We start from the raw sequence: 23,629 nt of genomic DNA, 5'->3' as shown, positions 1-23,629 counted from the left end.
ACTTTACTAAAGGAAATATTATCTGCTTTAACAAGTTTGTCATGACAATCAATACAAACAACAGCTGGAGGAATAGCTACCAAAAGTTTACAGCAGATGCACTTAGCTTTGGTAGATTCAGCACTTGACAGCGATTTTCCTGTAGTATCTTCTGACTCAGATGCAACGTGGGACATCTTGCAATATGTAAGAGAAAAAACAACATATATAAAGCAAAATTGATCAAATTCCTTAAAAGACAGTTTCAGGAATGGGAAAAAATGCCAAAGAACAAGCTTCTAGCAACCAGAAGCAATAAAAAATGAGACTAAAATAATGTGGAGACAAAAGTGACGCCCATATTTTTTCGCGCCAAATAAGACGCCCACATTATTTGGCGCCTAAATGCTTTTGGCGCCAAAAATGACGCCACATCCGGAACGCCGACATTTTTGGCGCAAAATAACGTCAAAAAAAAGACGCAACTTCCGGCGACACGTATGACGCCGGAAACGGAAATAGAATTTTTGCGCCAAAAAAATCCGCGCCAAGAATGACGCAATAAAATGAAGCATTTTCAGCCCCCGCGAGCCTAACAGCCCACAGGGAAGAGTCAAATTTTTTGAAGGTAAGAAAAAATTTATTAAATCAAATGCATTATCCCAAATATGAAACTGACTGTCTGAAAATAAGGAAAGTTGAACATTCTGAGTCAAGGCAAATAAATGTTTGAATACATATATTTAGAACTTTATAAACAAAGTGCCCAACCATAGCTTGGAGTGTCACAGAAAATAAGACTTACTTACCCCAGGACACTCATCTACATATAGCAGATAGCCAAACCAGTACTGAAACGAGAATCAGTAGAGGTAATGGTATATATAAGAGTATATCGTCGATCTGAAAAGGGAGGTAAGAGATGAATCTCTACGACCGATAACAGAGAACCTATGAAATAGACCCCGTAGAAGGAGATCACTGCATTCAAATAGGCAATACTCTCCTCACATCCCTCTGACATTCACTGCACGCTGAGAGGAAAACCGGGCTCCAACTTGCTGCGGAGCGCATATCAACGTAGAATCTAGCACAAACTTACTTCACCACCTCCATCGGAGGCAAAGTTTGTAAAACTGAATTGTGGGTGTGGTGAGGGGTGTATTTATAGGCATTTTGAGGTTTGGGAAACTTTGCCCCTCCTGGTAGGAATGTATATCCCATACGTCACTAGCTCATGGACTCTTGCTAATTACATGAAAGAAATTACCCCTGCACCTCAGAGCTGTGGCGCCTACCAGGGTACTGCAAAATGACTCTACAACGATCCGGTAAACAGAACACAAGTTTAGGCCCCACCTGAGCTAATGTCTGCTGCCTTCTCAGTCAGAGTAAACTGCGCGTCTGAGCGCGCGAAATAGGCCCCGCCCATCATGGACGTCGTCCTCAGTGTCTGTATAACCGCATGGGAAGCGGTTTGAAAATTAAGCCATGTGGTCCCCTTAAACACTATTAATAACACTGCAGCCCTACTGACTCTCTTGGTACAAAATAAAAACGTCAAGCTGCCTCTCCCAGTGTCCCATTGAATATTGCTCTCAGCCCAATACAATGTCAAGTAAAATATATAAACACAGGATTTTCATTAATACCCTCTGTGTACAGGTCTACTGCTTACCCCTTCCCTTGCAGGGAAAAAAATGTCAGCCAGTTCTGATATACCAAGTCTCCTCAGAAATAAAAGACTGAACATACCTCAATGCTGCTTGTAGCATGAAACCGTTCTCCACACTGAAGATTTCTCTTGCACTACCTTCAGAAGCTCTGTGGGAACCAACATGGATCTTAGTTACATCTGCTAAGATCATCAACCTCAGGGCAGAAATCTTCTTCTTCCATATCTCCCTGAGGAAAATAGTACTCACCGGTACCATTTCAAATAAAAAACTTCTTGATAGAAGAATCTAAAACCAACACCTCACTTTACCTCTTCCTATTACTAACACAGGCAAAGAGAATGACTGGGGGTGGAGGGAATGGAGGAGATATATATATATACACACACACAGCTCTGCTGTGGTGCTCTTCGCAACTTTGTTAGCAGGAGGTTAATATCCCACAAGGATGAAATCTGTGGACTCATCGTATCTTGTAGAAGAAATTATTTTGTATTTCATATTCCTTTAACCCTTAAGCGGTAATGGACCTTTACACTGCAGACCTTAAACATTAACACCTTGGCTACCAGTGTCTCAAATATTTGTTAATTTCATGAATAATGGTATTTGTTGCAATTAAATGTAATTAAAAAAAAAAATGTTTAAATAAAAAAAACACACACCAGACACATTCTATGGAAGTTAGTGTTTATTGACGTGTTTTTAAATTTTTACATTCCCCACAGAACACACAAAGGGATCTTGCAGGTTAAAGTTGAATCTGTGCATAGTGCGAAAAGTTATGAGGGTAAAAAAAAAAAAAAATTAGAACATCACAGTAAAATAAAAGAATATAGTAAGACGCACACCACAGGTTACCAGAACCTTAAAATTTATAAAATAATTAAATCTGAGAAGATGCAGTTTTAGCCAACATCAACTTTACAAGCATAACAAAGACAGGGTGGGGATTCCAAGAAAACCTTGAGTCGTCTAGGAAAGTTACTTTTTCTAAATATTACCCAAAAGGCTGGATTGCAGAACATCTGCATCTGTCCTCTACCATATCTACCACACAGTGAATTATTGGCTCCGGCAAATATGCCACAAGGTGGAGAACTACGAGTCTATGTCTGTAGGTCATGCAAATGTCACATAGCCTTCCTTGTTCTTGCGATCAATAAGATAATTTGGTGCTTAAACTGCAGATTACAGTCTTGGTCAGGCATAATCTGTATTGTAACAGGAAATACCTTTTGTTAAATAATTATACACATTTTTAAACTACATTGTATTCTCTTAAAAGGTGCAAGTTAGGCAATACCTCAATAAGGATTTCCATTGGATATATTGAGGACTTCTACAGTAGTAGAAGTAGTGCAAAAGCAAACTGGTAAATTATGGAATGTATCTATTTGGTTTCAAGAACAGGATTAGATAATTATCTCATACTCAGATTGTTTTTTTGTTTTTATTAGGATCTGATGATCATTAGAGAAAAACAAACAGTGGTCCAGGCAGTTCAATACCCATAATATAATCAGTAGTACACATTAGAAATATTGCCAAACAGGATCTTAAGCAACTAATATTTTACAAGATAGTTGCACAGTTCTTAAATTAACATCAAAAATATGTTTAATATATAATGCCTTGGAAAATCATTAATCATCGGTATAATGTTTTTAAAACGTTTTGAGGGGAAATGTAATTTAGCCATTTTACAAGACTGTTTTGTATTTAGGTTGTAAATAAAGTCTTTATTCCCACCTTTGTGCTGTTGAGATTAATTTCGGATACTAATCTGTAATTATTATAAAGTAGGTCACGACAGAAATGTGTATTTATTGCACCTTTAAAAACACCACAAAATTATCCCTGCATAGTTCACATCTCTTTAAAACTTTCTTTTCTTTTCATAATTTATAGAAAACTAAAATTTCCATCACCCCTGTTCATGAAATACCGATGATTTATGATTTACCGAGACAGATAAACATAGGAGTTAACTACCTCTGTTAATAACACCATCAAACATTAACATTTTAAATCTCATCCATCATAAAAATGCTGGAATAGCAATCTAGAGCAACACAACATATCAGTTTTTTTCCCCCCTAGTTATTCACAGAAGAGTCAATTTTTTTTATTTTATTTTTTTTAAAATAAGCCAGCAAGATAGAAAGATGCTGCATCAACAAGCATTTTACTGAAAAAAGATAGAAATTAACATTTTTCCATTTATATATATATATATTTATATATATTTATATAGTTTGTTAGAGACACACAAGTGATCTAAATGATATTTTCCTAGTTTAAAAAAACAAACAAAAAAACAAGAAAAAAAACCTACACCTTAAAAGATCAGCAATAAAATATTTACTGAAGAATCTTATCTCTATTCTGTCACCCGTTTAAAACAATGGAAAATTAAAATCTTGGAAGTGATTATTAAAGAGTCCAGGAGCGCCCCCAAGTGAAAGGCAAACCTTCAATGCAGACAAACCAAAAGCAATACACCGCATTTTCTTTGGCCCCTCCAGTTTTCAGACCCTGCCTAGGCTCATGTTCCCATCCCCAATCCCCCCCCCCCCAAGAACGTATCATTCAAATCTGCATCTGCTCCAAATATTTGTATGTAGGGTTTTCATAGCCATGATTCTGCATCTTGTTCAGGTGACGCTCCTCAGGAGTTAACATCGGGTCAACCTAGAGATCACAGAACATTCTGTTATTATAAATAATTAAAATGGAGCAGTACCAATTTATATGGATGCACAGCAACAAATAGTAAAATATTATGAGTATAAAAGTTAGATATCAGTGGAACCACTTATGTAATGTGTTTGTTTTTCCCCTTTAAAATAAACAGATTTCAAAGCTCTGGATTTCATATAATATATAAATACATACATACATATATATATATACATATACACACATACACACACACACACACACACAACAAGCAAACCACAGGAAAGGATAATTAAAGGGATATGAAAAACAAAAAAAATATTTTGTAACTCAGAGCGTACCCTTTATAAAAAAAAATATATTCTAATTTACTTCTATTATGAAATTTGCTTTGTTCCCATGATATTCTTTGTTAAAGAGATTCCTAGGTAGGCATCTGAAGCACTACATGTCCGGAAATAGTGCTCTTGCAAATAGATTTAAAAAAAGATAAAAAGGATACCAAGAGAACGAAGAAAAAATAGACGCAAATTAGAAAGTTATTTAAAATCACATGCTCTATCGGAATCACAAAAAAACAGAATTTATGTTTACCTGATAAATTACTTTCTCCAACGGTGTGTCCGGTCCACGGCGTCATCCTTACTTGTGGGATATTCTCTTCCCCAACAGGAAATGGCAAAGAGCCCAGCAAAGCTGGTCACATGATCCCTCCTAGGCTCCGCCTTCCCCAGTCATTCGACCGACGTTAAGGAGGAATATTTGCATAGGAGAAATCATATGATACCGTGGTGACTGTAGTTAAAGAAAATAAATTATCAGACCTGATTAAAAAACCAGGGCGGGCCGTGGACCGGACACACCGTTGGAGAAAGTAATTTATCCGGTAAACATAATTTCTGTTTTCTCCAACATTGGTGTGTCCGGTCCACGGCGTCATCCTTACTTGTGGGAACCAATACCAAAGCTTTAGGACACGGATGAAGGGAGGGAGCAAATCAGGTCACCTAGATGGAAGGCACCACGGCTTGCAAAACCTTTCTCCCAAAAATAGCCTCAGAAGAAGCAAAAGTATCAAATTTGTAAAATTTGGTAAAAGTGTGCAGTGAAGACCAAGTCGCTGCCTTACATATCTGATCAACAGAAGCCTCGTTCTTGAAGGCCCATGTGGAAGCCACAGCCCTAGTGGAATGAGCTGTGATTCTTTCAGGAGGCTGCCGTCCGGCAGTCTCGTAAGCCAATCTGATGATGCTTTTAAGCCAAAAGGAGAGAGAGGTAGAAGTTGCTTTTTGACCTCTCCTTTTACCAGAATAAACAACAAACAAGGAAGATGTTTGTCTAAAATCCTTTGTAGCATCTAAATAGAATTTTAAAGCATGAACAACATCCAAATTGTGCAACAAACGTTCCTTCTTTGAAACTGGATTCGGACACAAAGAAGGCACGACTATCTCCTGGTTAATGTTTTTGTTAGAAACAACTTTTGGAAGAAAACCAGGTTTAGTACGCAAAACCACCTTATCTGCATGGAACCCCAGATAAGGAGGAGAACACTGCAGAGCAGATAATTCTGAAACTCTTCTAGCAGAAGAAATTGCAACCAAAAACAAAACTTTCCAAGATAATAACTTAATATCAACGGAATGTAAGGGTTCAAACGGAACCCCCTGAAGAACTGAAAGAACTAAATTGAGACTCCAAGGAGGAGTCAAAGGTTTGTAAACAGGCTTGATTCTAACCAGAGCCTGAACAAAGGCTTGAACATCTGGCACAGCTGCCAGCTTTTTGTGAAGTAACACAGATAAGGCAGAAATCTGTCCCTTCAAAGAACTTGCAGATAATCCTTTCTCCAAACCTTCTTGAAGAAAGGATAGAATCCTAGGAATTTTTATCTTGTCCCAAGGGAATCCTTTAGATTCACACCAACAGATATATTTTTTCCATATTTTGTGGTAGATTTTTCTAATTACAGGCTTTCTGGCCTGAACAAGAGTATCAATGACAGAATCTGAGAACCCTCGCTTTGATAAGATCAAGCGTTCAATCTCCAGGCAGTCAGTTGGAGTGAGACCAGATTCGGATGTTCGAACGGACCTTGAACAAGAAGGTCCCGTCTCAAAGGTAGCTTCCATGGTGGAGCCGATGACATATTCACCAGGTCTGCATACCAAGTCCTGCGTGGCCACGCAGGAGCTATCAAGATCACCGATGCCCTCTCCTGATTGATCCTGGCTACCAGCCTGGGGATGAGAGGAAACGGCGGGAATACATAAGCTAGTTTGAAGGTCCAAGGTGCTACTAGTGCATCTACTAGAGTCGCCTTGGGATCCCTGGATCTGGACCCGTAGCAAGGAACCTTGAAGTTCTGACGAGAGGCCATCAGATCCATGTCTGGAATGCCCCACAACTGAGTAATTTGGGCAAAGATTTCCGGATGGAGTTCCCACTCCCCCGGATAAAATGTCTGACGACTCAGAAAATCCGCTTCCCAATTTTCCACTCCTGGGATGTGGATTGCAGACAAGTGGCAGGAGTGAGTCTCCGCCCATTGAATGATTTTGGTCACTTCTTCCATCGCCAGGGAACTCCTTGTTCCCCCCTGATGGTTGATGTATGCAACAGTCGTCATGTTGTCTGATTGAAACCGTATGAATTTGGCCTTTGCTAGCCGAGGCCAAGCCTTGAGAGCATTGAATATCGCTCTCAGTTCCAGAATATTTATCGGGAGAAGAGATTCTTCCCGAGACCAAAGACCCTGAGCTTTCAGGGGTCCCCAGACCGCGCCCCAGCCCACCAGACTGGCGTCGGTCGTGACAATGACCCACTCTGGTCTGCGGAAGCTCATCCCCTGTGACAGGTTGTCCAGGGACAGCCACCAACGGAGTGAATCTCTGGTCCTCTGATCTACTTGTATCGTCGGAGACAAGTCTGTATAATCCCCATTCCACTGACTGAGCATGCACAGTTGTAATGGTCTTAGATGAATTCGCGCAAAAGGAACTATGTCCATTGCCGCTACCATCAAACCTATTACTTCCATGCACTGCGCTATGGAAGGAAGAGGAACAGAATGAAGTACTTGACAAGAGTTTAGAAGTTTTGATTTTCTGGCCTCTGTCAGAAAAATCCTCATTTCTAAGGAGTCTATTATTGTTCCCAAGAAGGGAACCCTTGTTGACGGAGATAGAGAACTTTTTTCTACGTTCACTTTCCACCCGTGAGATCTGAGAAAGGCCAGGACAATGTCCGTGTGAGCCTTTGCTTGTGGAAGGGACGACGCTTGAATCAGAATGTCGTCCAAGTAAGGTACTACTGCAATGCCCCTTGGTCTTAGCACCGCTAGAAGGGACCCTAGTACCTTTGTGAAAATTCTTGGAGCAGTGGCTAATCCGAACGGAAGTGCCACAAACTGGTAATGCTTGTCCAGGAATGCGAACCTTAGGAACCGATGATGTTCCTTGTGGATAGGAATATGTAGATACGCATCCTTTAAATCCACCGTGGTCATGAATTGACCTTCCTGGATGGAAGGAAGAATTGTTCGAATGGTTTCCATTTTGAACGATGGAACCTTGAGAAACTTGTTTAGGATCTTGAGATCTAAGATTGGTCTGAATGTTCCCTCTTTTTTGGGAACTACGAACAGATTGGAGTAGAACCCCATCCCTTGTTCTCCTAATGGAACAGGATGAATCACTCCCATTTTTAACAGGTCTTCTACACAATGTAAGAATGCCTGTTTTTTTATGTGGTCTGAAGACAATTGAGACCTGTGGAACCTCCCCCTTGGGGGAAGCCCCTTGAATTCCAGAAGATAACCTTGGGAGACTATTTCTAGCGCCCAAGGATCCAGAACATCTCTTGCCCAAGCCTGAGCGAAGAGAGAGAGTCTGCCCCCCACCAGATCCGGTCCCGGATCGGGGGCCAACATCTCATGCTGTCTTGGTAGCAGTGGCAGGTTTCTTGGCCTGCTTTCCTTTGTTCCAGCCTTGCATTGGCCTCCAGGCTGGCTTGGCTTGAGAAGTATTACCCTCTTGCTTAGAGGACGTAGCACTTGGGGCTGGTCCGTTTCTGCGAAAGGGACGAAAATTAGGTTTATTTTTGGCCTTGAAAGACCTATCCTGAGGAAGGGCGTGGCCCTTGCCCCCAGTGATATCAGAAATAATCTCTTTCAAGTCAGGGCCAAACAGCGTTTTCCCCTTGAAAGGAATGTTAAGCAATTTGTTCTTGGAAGACGCATCCGCTGACCAAGATTTTAGCCAAAGCGCTCTGCGCGCCACAATAGCAAACCCAGAATTTTTCGCCGCTAATCTAGCCAATTGCAAAGTGGCGTCTAGGGTGAAAGAGTTAGCCAATTTGAGAGCATGAATTCTGTCCAAAATCTCCTCATAAGAAGAATCTTTATTGAGCGCCTTTTCTAGTTCATCGAACCAGAAACACGCTGCTGTAGTGACAGGAACAATGCATGAAATTGGTTGTAGAAGGTAACCTTGCTGAACAAACATCTTTTTAAGCAAACCCTCTAATTTTTTATCCATAGGATCTTTGAAAGCACAACTATCTTCTATGGGTATAGTAGTGCGTTTGTTTAGAGTAGAAACCGCCCCCTCGACCTTGGGGACTGTCTGCCATAAGTCCTTTCTGGGGTCGACCATAGGAAACAATTTCTTAAATATAGGGGGAGGGACGAAAGGTATGCCGGGCCTTTCCCATTCTTTATTTACAATGTCCGCCACCCGCTTGGGTATAGGAAAAGCTTCGGGGGGCCCCGGGACCTCTAGGAACTTGTCCATTTTACATAATTTCTCTGGAATGACCAAATTCTCACAATCATCCAGAGTAGTTAACACCTCCTTAAGCAGGGCGCGGAGATGTTCCAATTTAAATTTAAATGTAATCACACCAGGTTCAGCTTGTTGAGAAATTTTCCCTGAATCTGAAATTTCTCCCTCAGACAAAACCTCCCTGGCCCCCCTCAGACTGGTGTAGGGGCATTTCAGAACCAATATCATCAGCGTCCTCATGCTCTTCAGTATTTTCTAAAACAGAGCAGTCGCGCTTTCGCTGATAAGTGGGCATTTTGGCTAAAATGTTTTTGATAGAATTATCCATTACAGCCGTTAATTGTTGCATAGTAAGGAGTATTGGCGCACTAGATGTACTAGGGGCCTCCTGTGTGGGCAAGACTGGTGTAGACGAAGGAGGGGATGATGCAGTACCATGCTTACTCCCCTCACTTGAGGAATCATCTTGGGCATCATTTTCTCTAAATTTTGTGTCACATAAATCACATCTATTTAAATGAGAAGGAACCTTGGCTTCCCCACATACAGAACACAGTCTATCTGGTAGTTCAGACATGTTAAACAGGCATAAACTTGATAACAAAGTACAAAAAACGTTTTAAAATAAAACCGTTACTGTCACTTTAAATTTTAAACTGAACACACTTTATTACTGCAAATGTGAAAAAGTATGAAGGAATTGTTCAAAATTCACCAAAATTTCACCACAGTGTCTTAAAGCCTTAAAAGTATTGCACACCAAATTTGAAAGCTTTAACTCTTAAAATAACGGAACCGGAGCCGTTTTTATATTTAACCCCTTTACAGTCCCTGGTATCTGCTTTGCTGAGACCCAACCAAGCCCAAAGGGGAATACGATACCAAATGACGCCTTCAGAAAGTCTTTTCTGTGTATCAGAGCTCCTCACACATGCATCTGCATGTCATGCTTCCTAAAAACAAGTGCGCAATAGAGGCGCGAAAATGAGGCTCTGCCTATGATTAGGGAAAGCCCCTAGAGGATAAGGTGTCCAATACAGTGCCTGCCGGTTATTTTACATAATTCCCAAGAATAAAATAATTCCTCAAAGCTATGAAGTATAAAATATGTTTATATATCAATCGTTTTAGCCCAGAAAATGTCTACAGTCTTAAAAGCCCTTGTGAAGCCCTTTTTTTCTTATGTAATAAAAATGGCTTACCGGATCCCATAGGGAAAATGACAGCTTCCAGCATTACATCGTCTTGTTAGAAATGTGTCATACCTCAAGCAGCAAAAGTCTGCTCACTGTTTCCCCCAACTGAAGTTAATTCCTCTCAACAGTCCTGTGTGGAAACAGCCATCGATTTTAGTAACGGTTGCTAAAATCATTTTCCTCTTACAAACAGAAATCTTCATCACCTTTCTGTTTCAGAGTAAATAGTACATACCAGCACTATTTTAAAATAACAAACTCTTGATTGAATAATAAAAACTACAGTTAAACACCAAAAAACTCTAAGCCATCTCTGTGGAGATGTTGCCTGTACAACGGCAAAGAGAATGACTGGGGAAGGCGGAGCCTAGGAGGGATCATGTGACCAGCTTTGCTGGGCTCTTTGCCATTTCCTGTTGGGGAAGAGAATATCCCACAAGTAAGGATGACGCCGTGGACCGGACACACCTATGTTGGAGAAAAATAAAAATCGAGTTCCACATGCCTTTAAGTGCATACTAGTAGGCTCTTTGCAAATTAAAAAAATCTCAGCACATAGATTAAAAAAATTCATGAAAAACATTGTTCGCCAAACGTGTAGAAATTTTGTAAATGTATCAGTCCACAAACGCGTCTAGAATTTGCATACCACTATCCAGAGTCTAAAGCCTAAACTTAAAAACACCAGTCTACATATTAGATATTGCCCTCAAGCCATTTAGGTTATAAGCATTATCCTCACCTCCACAATCCCATGGCTGATTGTACCATATTGCCTCTTTCGCAGTAACACTAAGCTGATGACAATCACTGTAGCTATAGCAACTGCAATGACAAGCAGACTGATGAGGGTGCTACTGCTGAAGCTGAACTCATTGCGCAGGGATCCATCTGTATCCTACAGAAGAGGAGAGACACTGCATTATTAACATAATCCAATTATATGAGATGTCGAAAACCCTTTACAATGTCCTGTAAAGGAGGTGGTATAAATGTAGGATTGACAAAGCTGCCACTAAACATTTATATCTTTTTCAAACACATTCATTCCCATCCAGCACTATTACAGGTGCATTATGGTAAGCAATTCTACAAGAGTTCTTTGAATAAAACATATAATTCAAGAATTAACCAGTACAATGTGCACACAGTGACTCAAGCAGTAACCCTAGACAAGCCTAGGTGCAAAGCCCATAGAGAAAATTACAAAAAATGATTAACACAACAGAGATTCCAGCACTCTTGACAGCACACAGCTAGATTAAAAGCAAAATGGAAGAGTTAGTTACAGCATTCGGCCAAACGGTGATTTGCTCAAGATGGTGACATGGTTTCTTCTTCCTTGGGTCCCTAATCTACAGACACACAAAGCTGGGGTTAACTGCCTGAGTCACAGAAAGCTGTTCAGCTGGCTGTGAGTGCTAGTGAGCACCTAGAGCTGTAAGTTTTGCAGGGTTATGGGATGTGTACCCCAGTACGGTTTGAGAGTGCAGTCCATTTCTGTGTTTTGTATGTGTCTAGGGAAATTACAAAGCGTCTGTCACCCTTGCTTGTATCTCAGTGTGTTTGGCTGAAGGACATGCATTTTGTGGCTGTAGGTTAAGGACCCAGGGAGGAAGAGACCTGAGCCTATCACCAATTGGTCAAATGCTGTAATTAACACTTCCATTTTGCTTTAAGTCTAGCTAGCTACACAGTCTAAAACACTGTGGAATAAGCATTTTGTAGCCTGGAATTTCCCACAATTGTGCATGAACAAAGGCTGAACAGTCTCGAGTTATGTACACGACATAGTATTGTGCTATTCTGCAATTAATAGACTATTGCTATGGTTACATTCAATGTCACAGGAAGGAGTTTAAAGAGACAGTGTAATGTTAACTTCTCCCAATCATTCATTTTACCCTTTACCTTTGTCATTTAAAATAACCCCTTTTCGTGTAGAAACTACCACCTATGCTAAAAATGTCTGCACTGCATTAATGGCTACAGGAAATCTAAAGCTATGTAAACACATAAGATATTAAAGGGATATGACACAACATATTTCTTTTGTATGAGACAGAGCATACCATTCTATCATCAAAATAGCTTCATTCCCATTGTATTCTTTGTTGAAAATACCTAGGTATGTGTCTGGCAGGAAATAGAGCTGCCATTATCTAGTGATCTTTCCAATGGATAACATTCTAGCAAAACTGCTGCCATATAGTGCTCCAGACGTGTGCATGCTTTCAACGAGAGATACCAAAGAATTTGTACATTAGAAAGCTCTATCTGAATCATGGCACAGATTTTGGGTTTCATGTCCCTTTAACTTCCCAGCAGAGGTGATGGAACCAAGCTCTATTGAAAGTGTGTTCCTGCATTCAATACAAAAAACGTATCTGCTGTTTGCCTGAGTGCATTGTCTCTAAGACTCATCAGTATAATGCCTGAGCACAAGAGGTGACATTGAGAATAGTTGGTACAAAGATCAAATGTAGATCTTTGTTACCCAACCTTCAAAACGGTGACAAACGTTACCGATGTAATATACAGACTAGAACCAGAAAAGCTTGAGTTCTCACTTATATATCAGCAGGTTTTTTTTTTAAGAAAAAAAAAAAGATCATTGTGAGCAAATTATACAGCGAGTTCATGGATCAACATTCTTACTATAAGAAATCTTACCTAATAAAAAAATTATAACTAATAAACCTTGCTGGTAAGTGAGCTTGTGGTGCTGCAGAAGGCCATTTGAATATTTAACTAGGTTTTTATCAGAAATATGGGGAGTTTTAAAGGCATCTGTTTTAGTTAATAAAAATGTTTAACAATTAGCTTAATGGGTCAGTAAAGTGGGAAGTATAGCTATGGATTCTGACTCTCCTCCTCTTACAAAATAAATAGCAGATTAGACTATTCTTTGCAAAACAATGGCCAAACGAGAGACCCCACACCAAGTCACAGATGTGATTTCAAAGGCTAAGGCAACTGATCCTGCAAGTCAACAGAGCAGTATACCAATGCTGTCGGAGACGGTAATAGGGGGACCGAAATAGGATCTGCAAAGTTTAGCAATTCGGAGAAGCTGATGGTGTTTTGAGACCCTGGTCGATTGCACAGGAGGAAGTTAGAATGGGACTAACCCCAGCTAATAGAAAGGATGCAGCTAGCCTCCCTGAAGTTGGTGAAGGTCCCATGGTCTCGACTGGTGCAACAGTGGACTATCTGCAGCACAGCACTAAAGCTCCTAGACACTCAAATATCACATTAAACTCAAGGTACAGATCTGCTGAGTTGGTCATTGCTGAGGGGCATTTACAACTATTGACTGATACCAAACTCAGCCGAGGCAACATATGAGCCCAGGTTCTAACATTTCTTTCCCATTATAAGACTTTGCCCATTATAAGACTGGACGGCTTCACCTACCCTTATTTCGACAACTATGGGGGAAAACCCAGAGAGGTGATGATACCCCATATAACGACCTCTTGAGAAATAAAGCCAATCATTTGGATGTCTGAGGACTGGCTTGGTCGAACATATGTATCCCATAAAACTAAGGTAGGGTACCTCTATAGACCTCATATGCCATAAATATACGGCATATTTGAGGTCTATAGAAGTGCCCTACCTTAGTTTTATTTTCTTTTTATGTGGCAACTTAAAGGTCTGATGTGTTTTTCTTGCAATATCTCTCAACACAGACCACGCTGAACATAGTCTGTACTTTAAACTATTAATGGTTACTACATCTTTTTCTACGAGTGTAGTCACTACTAATGCTTAATGCCATCTTAGTCTGTTATAAAGTATAACTGTAAATTTGTACAAGACGACTATGTGCCTAGTTATGAGACAACAGACACTGGAGTGCAGTTCAGCTTGCTTACTATAGTCTGTAACATGTAATATTTCTAATGTTCTGTAGGGTTAACTCGCTATAGATACTTTTCGGTGTCCTATAACTTACATGACCAAACATATGGAGTATTTCCTTTGTTAGGTATGCCCTCTCCACAGGATATCTGTGTGTTATACTCTGCAAAACAGGCTTCATTAAAGATTCAATGTGATTTTTACCAAATTATTTGCATCTAAGAAATAGTTTTTTTCAGCTTCCCAAACCAGCTACCATTAACCTATTTGTTTTTTCTGAACTAGGCACTCTATTAAGACATACATTTCATATATTTAGTGCCATAGAGATAGTAAGTTTTGGATAAAACTAGTATAGGAACTCATTAAGTATATGCATATTACTTTTTCTTAGTTGACTCCTACCTATTCATTTACAGATCTAGTGTGGTCACATAGGGTAACCGGCTACTATATATAGAGATTTATTGCCTAGATTGTACTTAGTTTGGGGTTCTTAAAGGGGTGCTCCCTCCTAAATATCTATATGCAGACATTTCTTCCCTTTTAGTTGTATTATGCTAGTTTCATGCTTAGATGTTCAGTTGCTACAACCATTTAACACTATAATTCCTTACATAATTTTTACTATATTTTAATAGGGCCCAAAAGAGTCCTTTCAGTTCTTCTTGACTTCCTTATATAATCCTGATGAGCAAAGTAAGGTCCAAGAGTGGTCTGTCTCTTCAATGGGAGGACCTTCTAGGTAAAACCAAGGTTTCTAGTGTATTTGTCTCTGATCAAACTGCTCCTCAGAACTAACTTCTTTCTTGCATTTAAATATTTTTGTGACTGTCTTTACTGTGTCATGACACTTGTAATATGTACCAATATTCTAAAAGCCTCAATAAAACAATATTAAAGAGAAAAATAAACTCAATTTACTTCTATTATCAAATTCGCTTTGTTCTCTTTGTATACTTTGCTGGAGTAAATCTAGGTGGGCTGATAATTCAGGAGCATACACGTGTCTAGCAGTCTGACAGCACTGTTTATTTATAGCAATATTATAAGTTGCAAACACTGTCGTAAGGCTAGACAAATGCACACTCCTGAGCTCACCTAAGCAAAAGATACAAAGGGAACTAAGCAAAATAGAGAAGATAAGTAAAAAAATGTCATGCTCTATCCAAGACAAGTTTAAATTTGAATTTTCAGAAACCAACACATTGTAAATAAAAGTCTGTGCCTTGGGTTCCTGAATTTTTTTAGTTGAAGTAGATGAAGCCACAAATCTGCAACACCACATATATTAAACTGCACAGGAAATTGGCAGACTCTCTAATCAAACAAACTGTTATTCAATTATTTACATACTTTGCCACCAAAAAAAGCATACATCTGTCAAATATATTATCTGAATAGAAAATAAAGATCAAATCAATGCCAATGTGTTCAGTTCATAACACTAAAATATGGAAGGTAGAAAAGGATTTGAGAAAACTAAGATTATGAAAAAGCTGATCAAGCTGATAGTCTCCAAAGTGAAATTGTTATGTTAAATGCATGCACTTGATAGTTACATTTTATTTCATAGAATATGCTAAGCCGAGTTTGAGGACACTCAGTTCATGACAATACTCCTAAAACCCACACTGTGCTTCACTGAAGACTACAGAACTCCTCTGTTTTAAACATTGCAAGAAGTCCAAGAAGTGACCCAACAGACATTAATAAATCAAAAGGCTTTCCAGCAAGGATTTATACTAATTTCTTTTTTTATATATTATAGCATATGTACCTACTATGGTACAGCTAGAGAGAAAACATAATTTATGCTTACCTGATAAATTCCTTTCTTCTGTAGTGTGATCAGTCCACGGGTCATCATTACTTGTGGGATATTAACTGCTCCCCTACAGGAAGTGCAAGAGGATTCACCCAGCAGAGTTGCTATATAGCTCCTCCCCTCTACGTCACCTCCAGTCATTCGACCAAGGACCAACGAGAAAGGAGAAGCCAAGGGTGTAGTGGTGACTGGAGTATAATTTAAAAAATATTTACCCGCCTTAAAAAACAGGGCGGGCCGTGGACTGATCACACTACAGAAGAAAGGAATTTATCAGGTAAGCATAAATTATGTTTTCTTCTGTTAAGTGTGATCAGTCCACGGGTCATCATTACTTGTGGGATACCAATACCAAAGCAAAAGTACACGGATGACGGGAGGGATAGGCAGGCTCTTTATACAGAAGGAACCACTGCCTGAAGAACCTTTCTCCCAAAAATAGCCTCAGAGGAAGCAAAAGTGTCAAATTTGTAAAATTTGGAAAAAGTATGAAGCGAAGACCAAGTTGCAGCCTTGCAAATCTGTTCAACAGAGGCCTCATTCTTAAAGGCCCAAGTGGAAGCCACAGCTCTAGTGGAATGAGCTGTAATTCTTTCAGGAGGCTGCTGTCCAGCAGTCTCATAAGCTAAACGAATTATGCTACGAAGCCAAAAAGAGAGAGAGGTAGCAGAAGCTTTTTGACCTCTCCTCTGACCAGAGTAAACGACAAACAGGGAAGACGTTTGTCGAAAATCTTTAGTTGCCTGTAAATAAAATTTAAGGGTACGAACTACATCCAGATTGTGCAAAAGACGTTCCTTCCTCGAAGAAGGATTTGGGCACAAGGATGGAACAACAATCTCCTGATTGATATTCCTGTTAGTGACTACCTTAGGTAAGAACCCAGGCTTAGTACGCAGAACTACCTTATCCGAGTGAAAAATCAAATAAGGAGAATCACAATGTAAGGCTGATAACTCAGAGACTCTTCGAGCCGAGGAAATAGCCATTAAAAATAGAACTTTCCAAGATAACAACTTTATATCAATGGAATGAAGGGGTTCAAACGGAACACCCTGTAAAACGTTAAGAACAAGGTTTAAACTCCATGGTGGAGCCACAGCTTTAAACACAGGTTTAATCCTGGCCAAAGCCTGACAAAAAGCCTGAACGTCTGGAACTTCTGACAGACGCTTGTGTAACAGAATGGACAGAGCTGAGATCTGTCCCTTTAAGGAACTAGCGGATAACCCCTTTTCTAAACCTTCTTGTAGAAAAGACAATATCCTAGGAATCCTAACCTTACTCCAAGAGTAACCTTTGGATTCGCACCAATATAGGTATTTACGCCATATTTTATGGTAAATCTTTCTGGTAACAGGCTTCCTAGCCTGTATTAAGGTATCAATAACTGACTCAGAAAAACCACGCCTTGATAAGATCAAGCGTTCAATTTCCAAGCAGTCAGCTTCAGAGAAGTTAGATTTTGATGTTTGAAAGGACCCTGAATCAGAAGGTCCTGTTTCAGAGGTAACGACCAAGGTGGACAGAATGACATGTCCACCAGATCTGTATACCAAGTCCTGCGTGGCCATGCAGGCGCTATTAGAATCACTGATGCTTTCTCCTGTTTGATTCTGGCAATCAATCGAGGAAGCATCGGGAAAGGTGGAAACACATGAGCCATCCTGAAGGTCCATGGTGCTGTCAAGGCATCTATCAGGACCGCTCCCGGATCCCTGGATCTGGACCCGTAGCGCAGAAGCTTGGCGTTCTGTCGAGACGCCATGAGATCTATCTCTGGTTTGCCCCAACGTCGAAGTATTTGGGCAAAGACCTCTGGATGAAGTTCCCACTCCCCCGGATGAAAAGTCTGACGACTTAAGAAATCCGCCTCCCAGTTCTCCACTCCCGGGATGTGGATTGCAGACAGGTGGCAAGAGTGAGACTCTGCCCAGCGAATTATCTTCGATACTTCCATCATTGCTAGGGAGCTTCTTGTCCCTCCCTGATGGTTGATATAAGCTACAGTCGTGATGTTGTCCGACTGGAACCTGATGAACCCCCGAGTTGCTAACTGGGGCCAAGCCAGAAGAGCATTGAGGACTGCTCTCAATTCCAGAATGTTTATTGGAAGAAGACTCTCCTCCTGATTCCATAGTCCCTGAGCCTTCAGAGAATTCCAGACAGCGCCCCAACCTAGTAGGCTGGCGTCTGTTGTTACAATTGACCAGTCTGGCCTGCTGAATGGCATTCCCCTGGACAGATGTGGCCGATAAAGCCACCATAGAAGAGAATTTCTGGTCTCTTGAATGGAATGAAGGACACGGCATGCACTTTGAAGTTTTGTTAACCTGTCCTCTGTCAGGTAAATCTTCATTTCTACAGAATCTATCAGAGTCCCCAGGAAGGGAACTCTTGTGAGTGGAAAGAGAGAACTTTTCTCTTCGTTCACTTTCCATCCATGCGACCTTAGAAATGCCAGTACTATCTCTGTATGAGATTTGGCAGTTTGAAAGCTTGAAGCTTGTATCAGTATGTCGTCTAAGTACGGAGCTACTGAAATTCCTCGCGGTCTTAGTACCGCCAGAAGAGTGCCCAGAACCTTTGTGAAGATTCTTGGAGCCGTAGCCAGTCCGAATGGAAGAGCTACAAACTGGTAATGCCTGTCTAAAAAGGCAAACCTTAGATACCGGTAATGACTTCTGTGAATCGGTATGTGAAGGTAAGCATCTTTTAAATCCACTGTGGTCAAGTACTGACCCTCTTGGATCATGGGCAAAATTGTTCGAATAGTTTCCATCTTGAACGATGGAACTCTTAGGAATTTGTTTAGGATCTTTAAATCCAAGATTGGCCTGAAGGTTCCCTCTTTTTTGGGAACTACAAACAGATTTGAGTAAAACCCTTGTCCTTGTTCCAACCGCGGAACTGGATGGATCACTCCCATTAATAAAAGATCTTGTACGCAGCGTAGAAACGCTTCCTTCTTTGTTAGGTTTGTTGACAACCTTGACAGATGAAATCTCCCTCTTGGGGGAGAGGATTTGAAGTCCAGAAGGTATCCCTGAGATATGATCTCTAACGCCCAGGGATCCTGAACATCTCTTGCCCAAGCCTGGGCGAAGAGGGAAAGTCTGCCCCCCACTAGATCCGGTCCCGGATCGGGGGCCCTCAATTCATGCTGTCTTAGGGGCAGCAGCAGGTTTTCTGGCCTGTTTGCCCCTGTTCCAGGACTGGTTAGGTTTCCAGCCTTGTCTGTAGCGAGCAACAGCTCCTTCCTGTTTTGGTGCAGAGGAAGTTGATGCTGCTCCTGCTTTGAAATTACGAAAGGAACGAAAATTGGACTGTCTAGCCTTGGCTTTGGCCTTGTCCTGAGGCAGGGCATGACCTTTACCTCCTGTAATGTCATCAATAATCTCTTTCAAGCCGGGCCCGAATAAGGTCTGCCCTTTGAAAGGAATATTAAGCAATTTAGATTTAGACGTAACATCAGCTGACCAGGATTTTAGCCACAGAGCTCTGCGTGCCTGAATGGCGAATCCTGAATTTTTAGCCGCAAGTTTAGTTAAATGTACTACGGCATCTGAAATAAATGAATTAGCTAACTTAAGGAATTTAAGTTTGTGTGTGATGTCATCTAGTGTGGATGATTGAAGTGTCTCTTCCAGAGACTCAAACCAAAATGCTGCTGCAGCCGTGACAGGCGCAATACATGCAAGAGGTTGCAATATAAACCCTTGTTGAACAAACATTTTCTTAAGGTAACCCTCTAATTTTTTATCCATTGGATCTGAAAAAGCACAGCTATCCTCCACTGGGATAGTGGTACGCTTAGCTAAAGTAGAAACTGCTCCCTCCACCTTAGGGACCATTTGCCATAAGTCCCGTGTGGCGGCGTCTATTGGAAACATTTTTCCGAATATAGGAGGGGGTGAAAAAGGCACACCGGGTCTATCCCACTCCTTAGTAACAATGTCAGTAAGTCTCTTAGGTATAGGAAAAACCTAAGACTCGTCGGTACCGCAAAATATTTATCCAACCTACACATTTTTTCTGGGATTGCAACTGTGTTACAATCATTCAGAGCCGCTAATACCTCCCCTAGTAACACACGGAGGTTCTCAAGCTTAAATTTAAAATTTGAAATGTCTGAGTCCAGTTTATTTGGATCAGAACCGTCACCCACAGAATGAAGCTCTCCGTCTTCATGTTCTGCAAACTGTGACGCAGTATCAGACATGGCCCTTGCATTATCAGCGCACTCTGTTCTCATCCCAGAGTGATCACGTTTACCTCTTAGTTCTGGTAGTTTAGCCAAAACTTCAGTCATAACAGTAGCCATATCTTGTAATGTGATTTGTAATGGCCGCCCAGATGCACTCGGCGCTACAATATCACGCACCTCCTGAGCGGGAGATGCAGGTACTGACACGTGAGGCGAGTTAGGCGGCATAACTCTCCCCTCGTTGTTTGGTGAAATATGTTCAATTTGTACAGATTGACTATTTTTTAAAGTAGCATCAATACATTTAGTACATAAATTTCTATTGGGCTCCACTTTGGCATTAACACATATAGCACAGATATCTTCCTCTGAATCAGACATGTTTAACACACTAGCAAATAAACAGCAACTTGGAAATACTTTTCAAAGTAATTTACAAATAATATGAAAACGAACTGTGCCTTTAAGAAGCACAGAAAAATATTATAACAGATAAAATAATTAAGTTATAGCATCAATCTTTGTCAGAATATACAGTTTTAGCAAAGGATTGTTCCCCTCAGCAAATGATAACTAACCCAGGCAGCAGAAAAAAAATACACAAATAAACGTTTTTTATATCACAGTCAATACAATCAGCACAGCTCTGCTGTATGATTACTTCCCTCAAAAAAGACTCTTGAGATCCCTGAACTCTGTAGAGATGAACCGGATCATGCAGGAAGAAAATGAACCTCTGACTGAGTTTTTCTGATGCATAGTGAAAGCACCAAAATGGCCCCTCCCCCACACACATAACAGTGAGAGGGATCAGTGAACTGCTCTAATTTAAATCAAAACTATTGCCAAGTGGAAAAAAAGTGCCCAAAACATTTTTTCACCCAGTACCTCAGAGAAAAAAAACGTTTTTACATGCCAGCAAAAAAACATTTTACCTCAATAATTAATTGTCATTTAAAACCTATTGCAAGTCCCTGCAAAATAGGTTAAGTCTATGTATACAGTTTAAAAGCCAGAGAAGTACCATTTCCCAGAAAACTGAAGTGTAAAATATACATACATGACAGCCTGATATCAGCTACATCTACTGCATTCAAGGCTGAGTTTACATTATAACGGTATGGCAGGATTTTCTCATCAATTCCATGTCAGAAAATAATAAACTGCTACATACCTCTTTGCAGATTAATCTGCCTGCTGTCCCCTGATCTGAAGTTTACCTCACTCCTCAGATGGCCGAGAAACAGCAATATGATCTTAACTACTCCGGCTAAAATCATAGAAAAACTCAGGTAGATTCTTCTTCAAATTCTACCAGAGAAGGAATAACACACTCCGGTGCTATTATAAAATAACAAACTTTTGATTGAAGATATAAAAACTAAATATATCACCATAGTCCTCTCACACATCCTATCTAGTCGTTGGGTGCAAGAGAATGACTGGGGGTGACGTAGAGGGGAGGAGCTATATAGCAACTCTGCTGGGTGAATCCTCTTGCACTTCCTGTAGGGGAGCAGTTAATATCCCACAAGTAATGACCACCCGTGGACTGATCACACTTAACAGAAGAAATAGGAGTACACTACAGTGATTAATAATCATATGTACTAGATAGTACTGTTATAGCAGGGGATGCCCCAGTAAGTACATACACAAGGAATCTTTATCGGTTTTTAAATAATAGATCAACGGGAGACCCATGCTAAGTAACTGTATACAATAACATCTAGAACTTATAAATACTAAAGAAATGTATCTCTCAGTCACACTTTACTGAATTGTGTTAAAGGGCACAGAAAGGTTTGTGTACAAGGTTACTGATGTTTGTGGGTACAAGAATAAGAGTCAAGTGTAATTCAGTGCAGGACTGAGGGAGCCATATTTGTTTGTACGTAACAAGCTACAGTTTTTAAGCAACCAAATTTACCTAAAAATTACATTTAAATCACTTTCTATATATACTAGTCGATAAGACTGCCCAGAAGACAGTCTGTGTGTTGAAAATACAACCCCCCAAGCTACAAAAAATACAGAAAAAAACAAAGCTATCAAAAATAATAAAATTAAACCTAAACTAATACCACTATAAAAAATAAAAAATTCCCCCCCAAAATAAAAACACCCCCTAAACTAATACTAAACTACCAACAGCCCTTAAAATGGCTTTTTTTGTAGGGCATTGCCCTAACAGCTCTTTTACATTAAAAATAAACAAAGTCCCCCCCTAACAGTAAAAACCCCCATCCACCAAACCCAAAATAAAAATTAAAAACTAACACTAAAAAAAGATAAACTATCCATTGCCCCGCCCCTAAAGCTGCATTTCCCTTAAAAGGGCATTCAGCTCTTGAAATTTGCCCCAAAAAAACCTAATCTAAAAAACAAAACCCCAAAAAAATGTTTTAAAAATCCTAACACTAAAGCCCCAAATAGATACTCACGGTTTCAGAAATCCGGCAGAGAAGGTCTTCTTCTAGGTGTATCCATCTCCATCCACAGCAAAGGTGGCACAGAGCGGAGGTCCGGAGCGGTCTTCCCAGATGTGGTGATACTTGGGGGTGGTAATCGGCAACATGGAGGCCCCTCTTCATCCGATGTCCATGGGATAATGAATATTGAATGCAAGGTACCGCAATCAATTTGGGGTACCTTGCATTCCTATTGGCCGGATTTTTTCAAAACAGCCAATAGGATTAGAGCTACTAAAATCCTATTGGCTGTTCAAATCAGCCAATAAGATTTCAGTAGCTCTCATCCTATTGGCTGATTTTGAAAATTTTAGCCAATAGGAATTCAAGGTACCCCAATAAATATGGGGTACCTTGAATTAAATCTTTAGTGTGCGGCAGACGATCGCATGAAGAGGAACCTCCACGCCTTTGCTAAGGACCGCCGCCGAGGTGCGCCACCGCTGCCTGCCGCCGAGGTGCGCCACTTCTGGGAAGACCGATCCGGACGAAGACCTTCTCTGCCAGACTTGAAAATGTGAGTACCTATTTGGGGCTTTAGTGTTAGGTTTTTTTTAAAACAAAATTGAGGGTTTTTGTTTTTTTAGATTAGGTTTTTTTTGGGCACATTTCAAAAGAGCTAAATGCCCTTTTAAGGCTAGTGAAAAAGAGCTGAATGCTCTTAAGGGCAATGCCCATACAAATGCCCCTTTAGGGGCAATGGGTAGTTTAGGTTTATCAGTGTCAGGTTTTTATTTTGGGGGGTTTGGTGGGTGGGGGTTTTTACTGTTAGGGGGGACTTGGTTTATTTGTAATGTAAAAGAGCTGTTAAACTTAGGGCAATTCCCTACAAAAAGCCCTTTTAAGGCCAATTGGTAGTTTAGCATTAGATTAGTGGGTTATTTTGGTTTTTATTTATTATTTTCTGTAATTAAATTAATGTAATTTTTTGTATTTATT

At 40.3% G+C, this 23,629-nt stretch overlaps 1 protein-coding gene across 1 annotated transcript in view; it reads right to left on the bottom strand.

The window, feature by feature from the left end:
* Positions 1-2,328: 2,328 nt before the first annotated feature.
* Positions 2,329-23,629, bottom strand: part of LOC128639020 (amyloid beta precursor like protein 2) — a 101,241-nt gene continuing 79,940 nt past the window's right edge. The window contains exons 10-11 of the mRNA XM_053691160.1: positions 11,060-11,215; positions 2,329-4,349 (exon numbers count right to left, since the gene is read on the bottom strand). Of these exons, the coding sequence (XP_053547135.1) occupies positions 4,248-4,349; positions 11,060-11,215 (258 nt within the window). The 3' untranslated portion in view covers positions 2,329-4,247. The remainder of the gene's footprint in view (positions 4,350-11,059; positions 11,216-23,629) is intronic.

The sequence above is a fragment of the Bombina bombina genome, chromosome 8, assembly GCF_027579735.1.
Source record: "Bombina bombina isolate aBomBom1 chromosome 8, aBomBom1.pri, whole genome shotgun sequence".
Taxonomy (NCBI): domain Eukaryota; kingdom Metazoa; phylum Chordata; class Amphibia; order Anura; family Bombinatoridae; genus Bombina; species Bombina bombina.
Note: the sequence above shows the minus strand (reverse complement) of the source record. Positions and strands in the feature narration are given on the sequence as shown.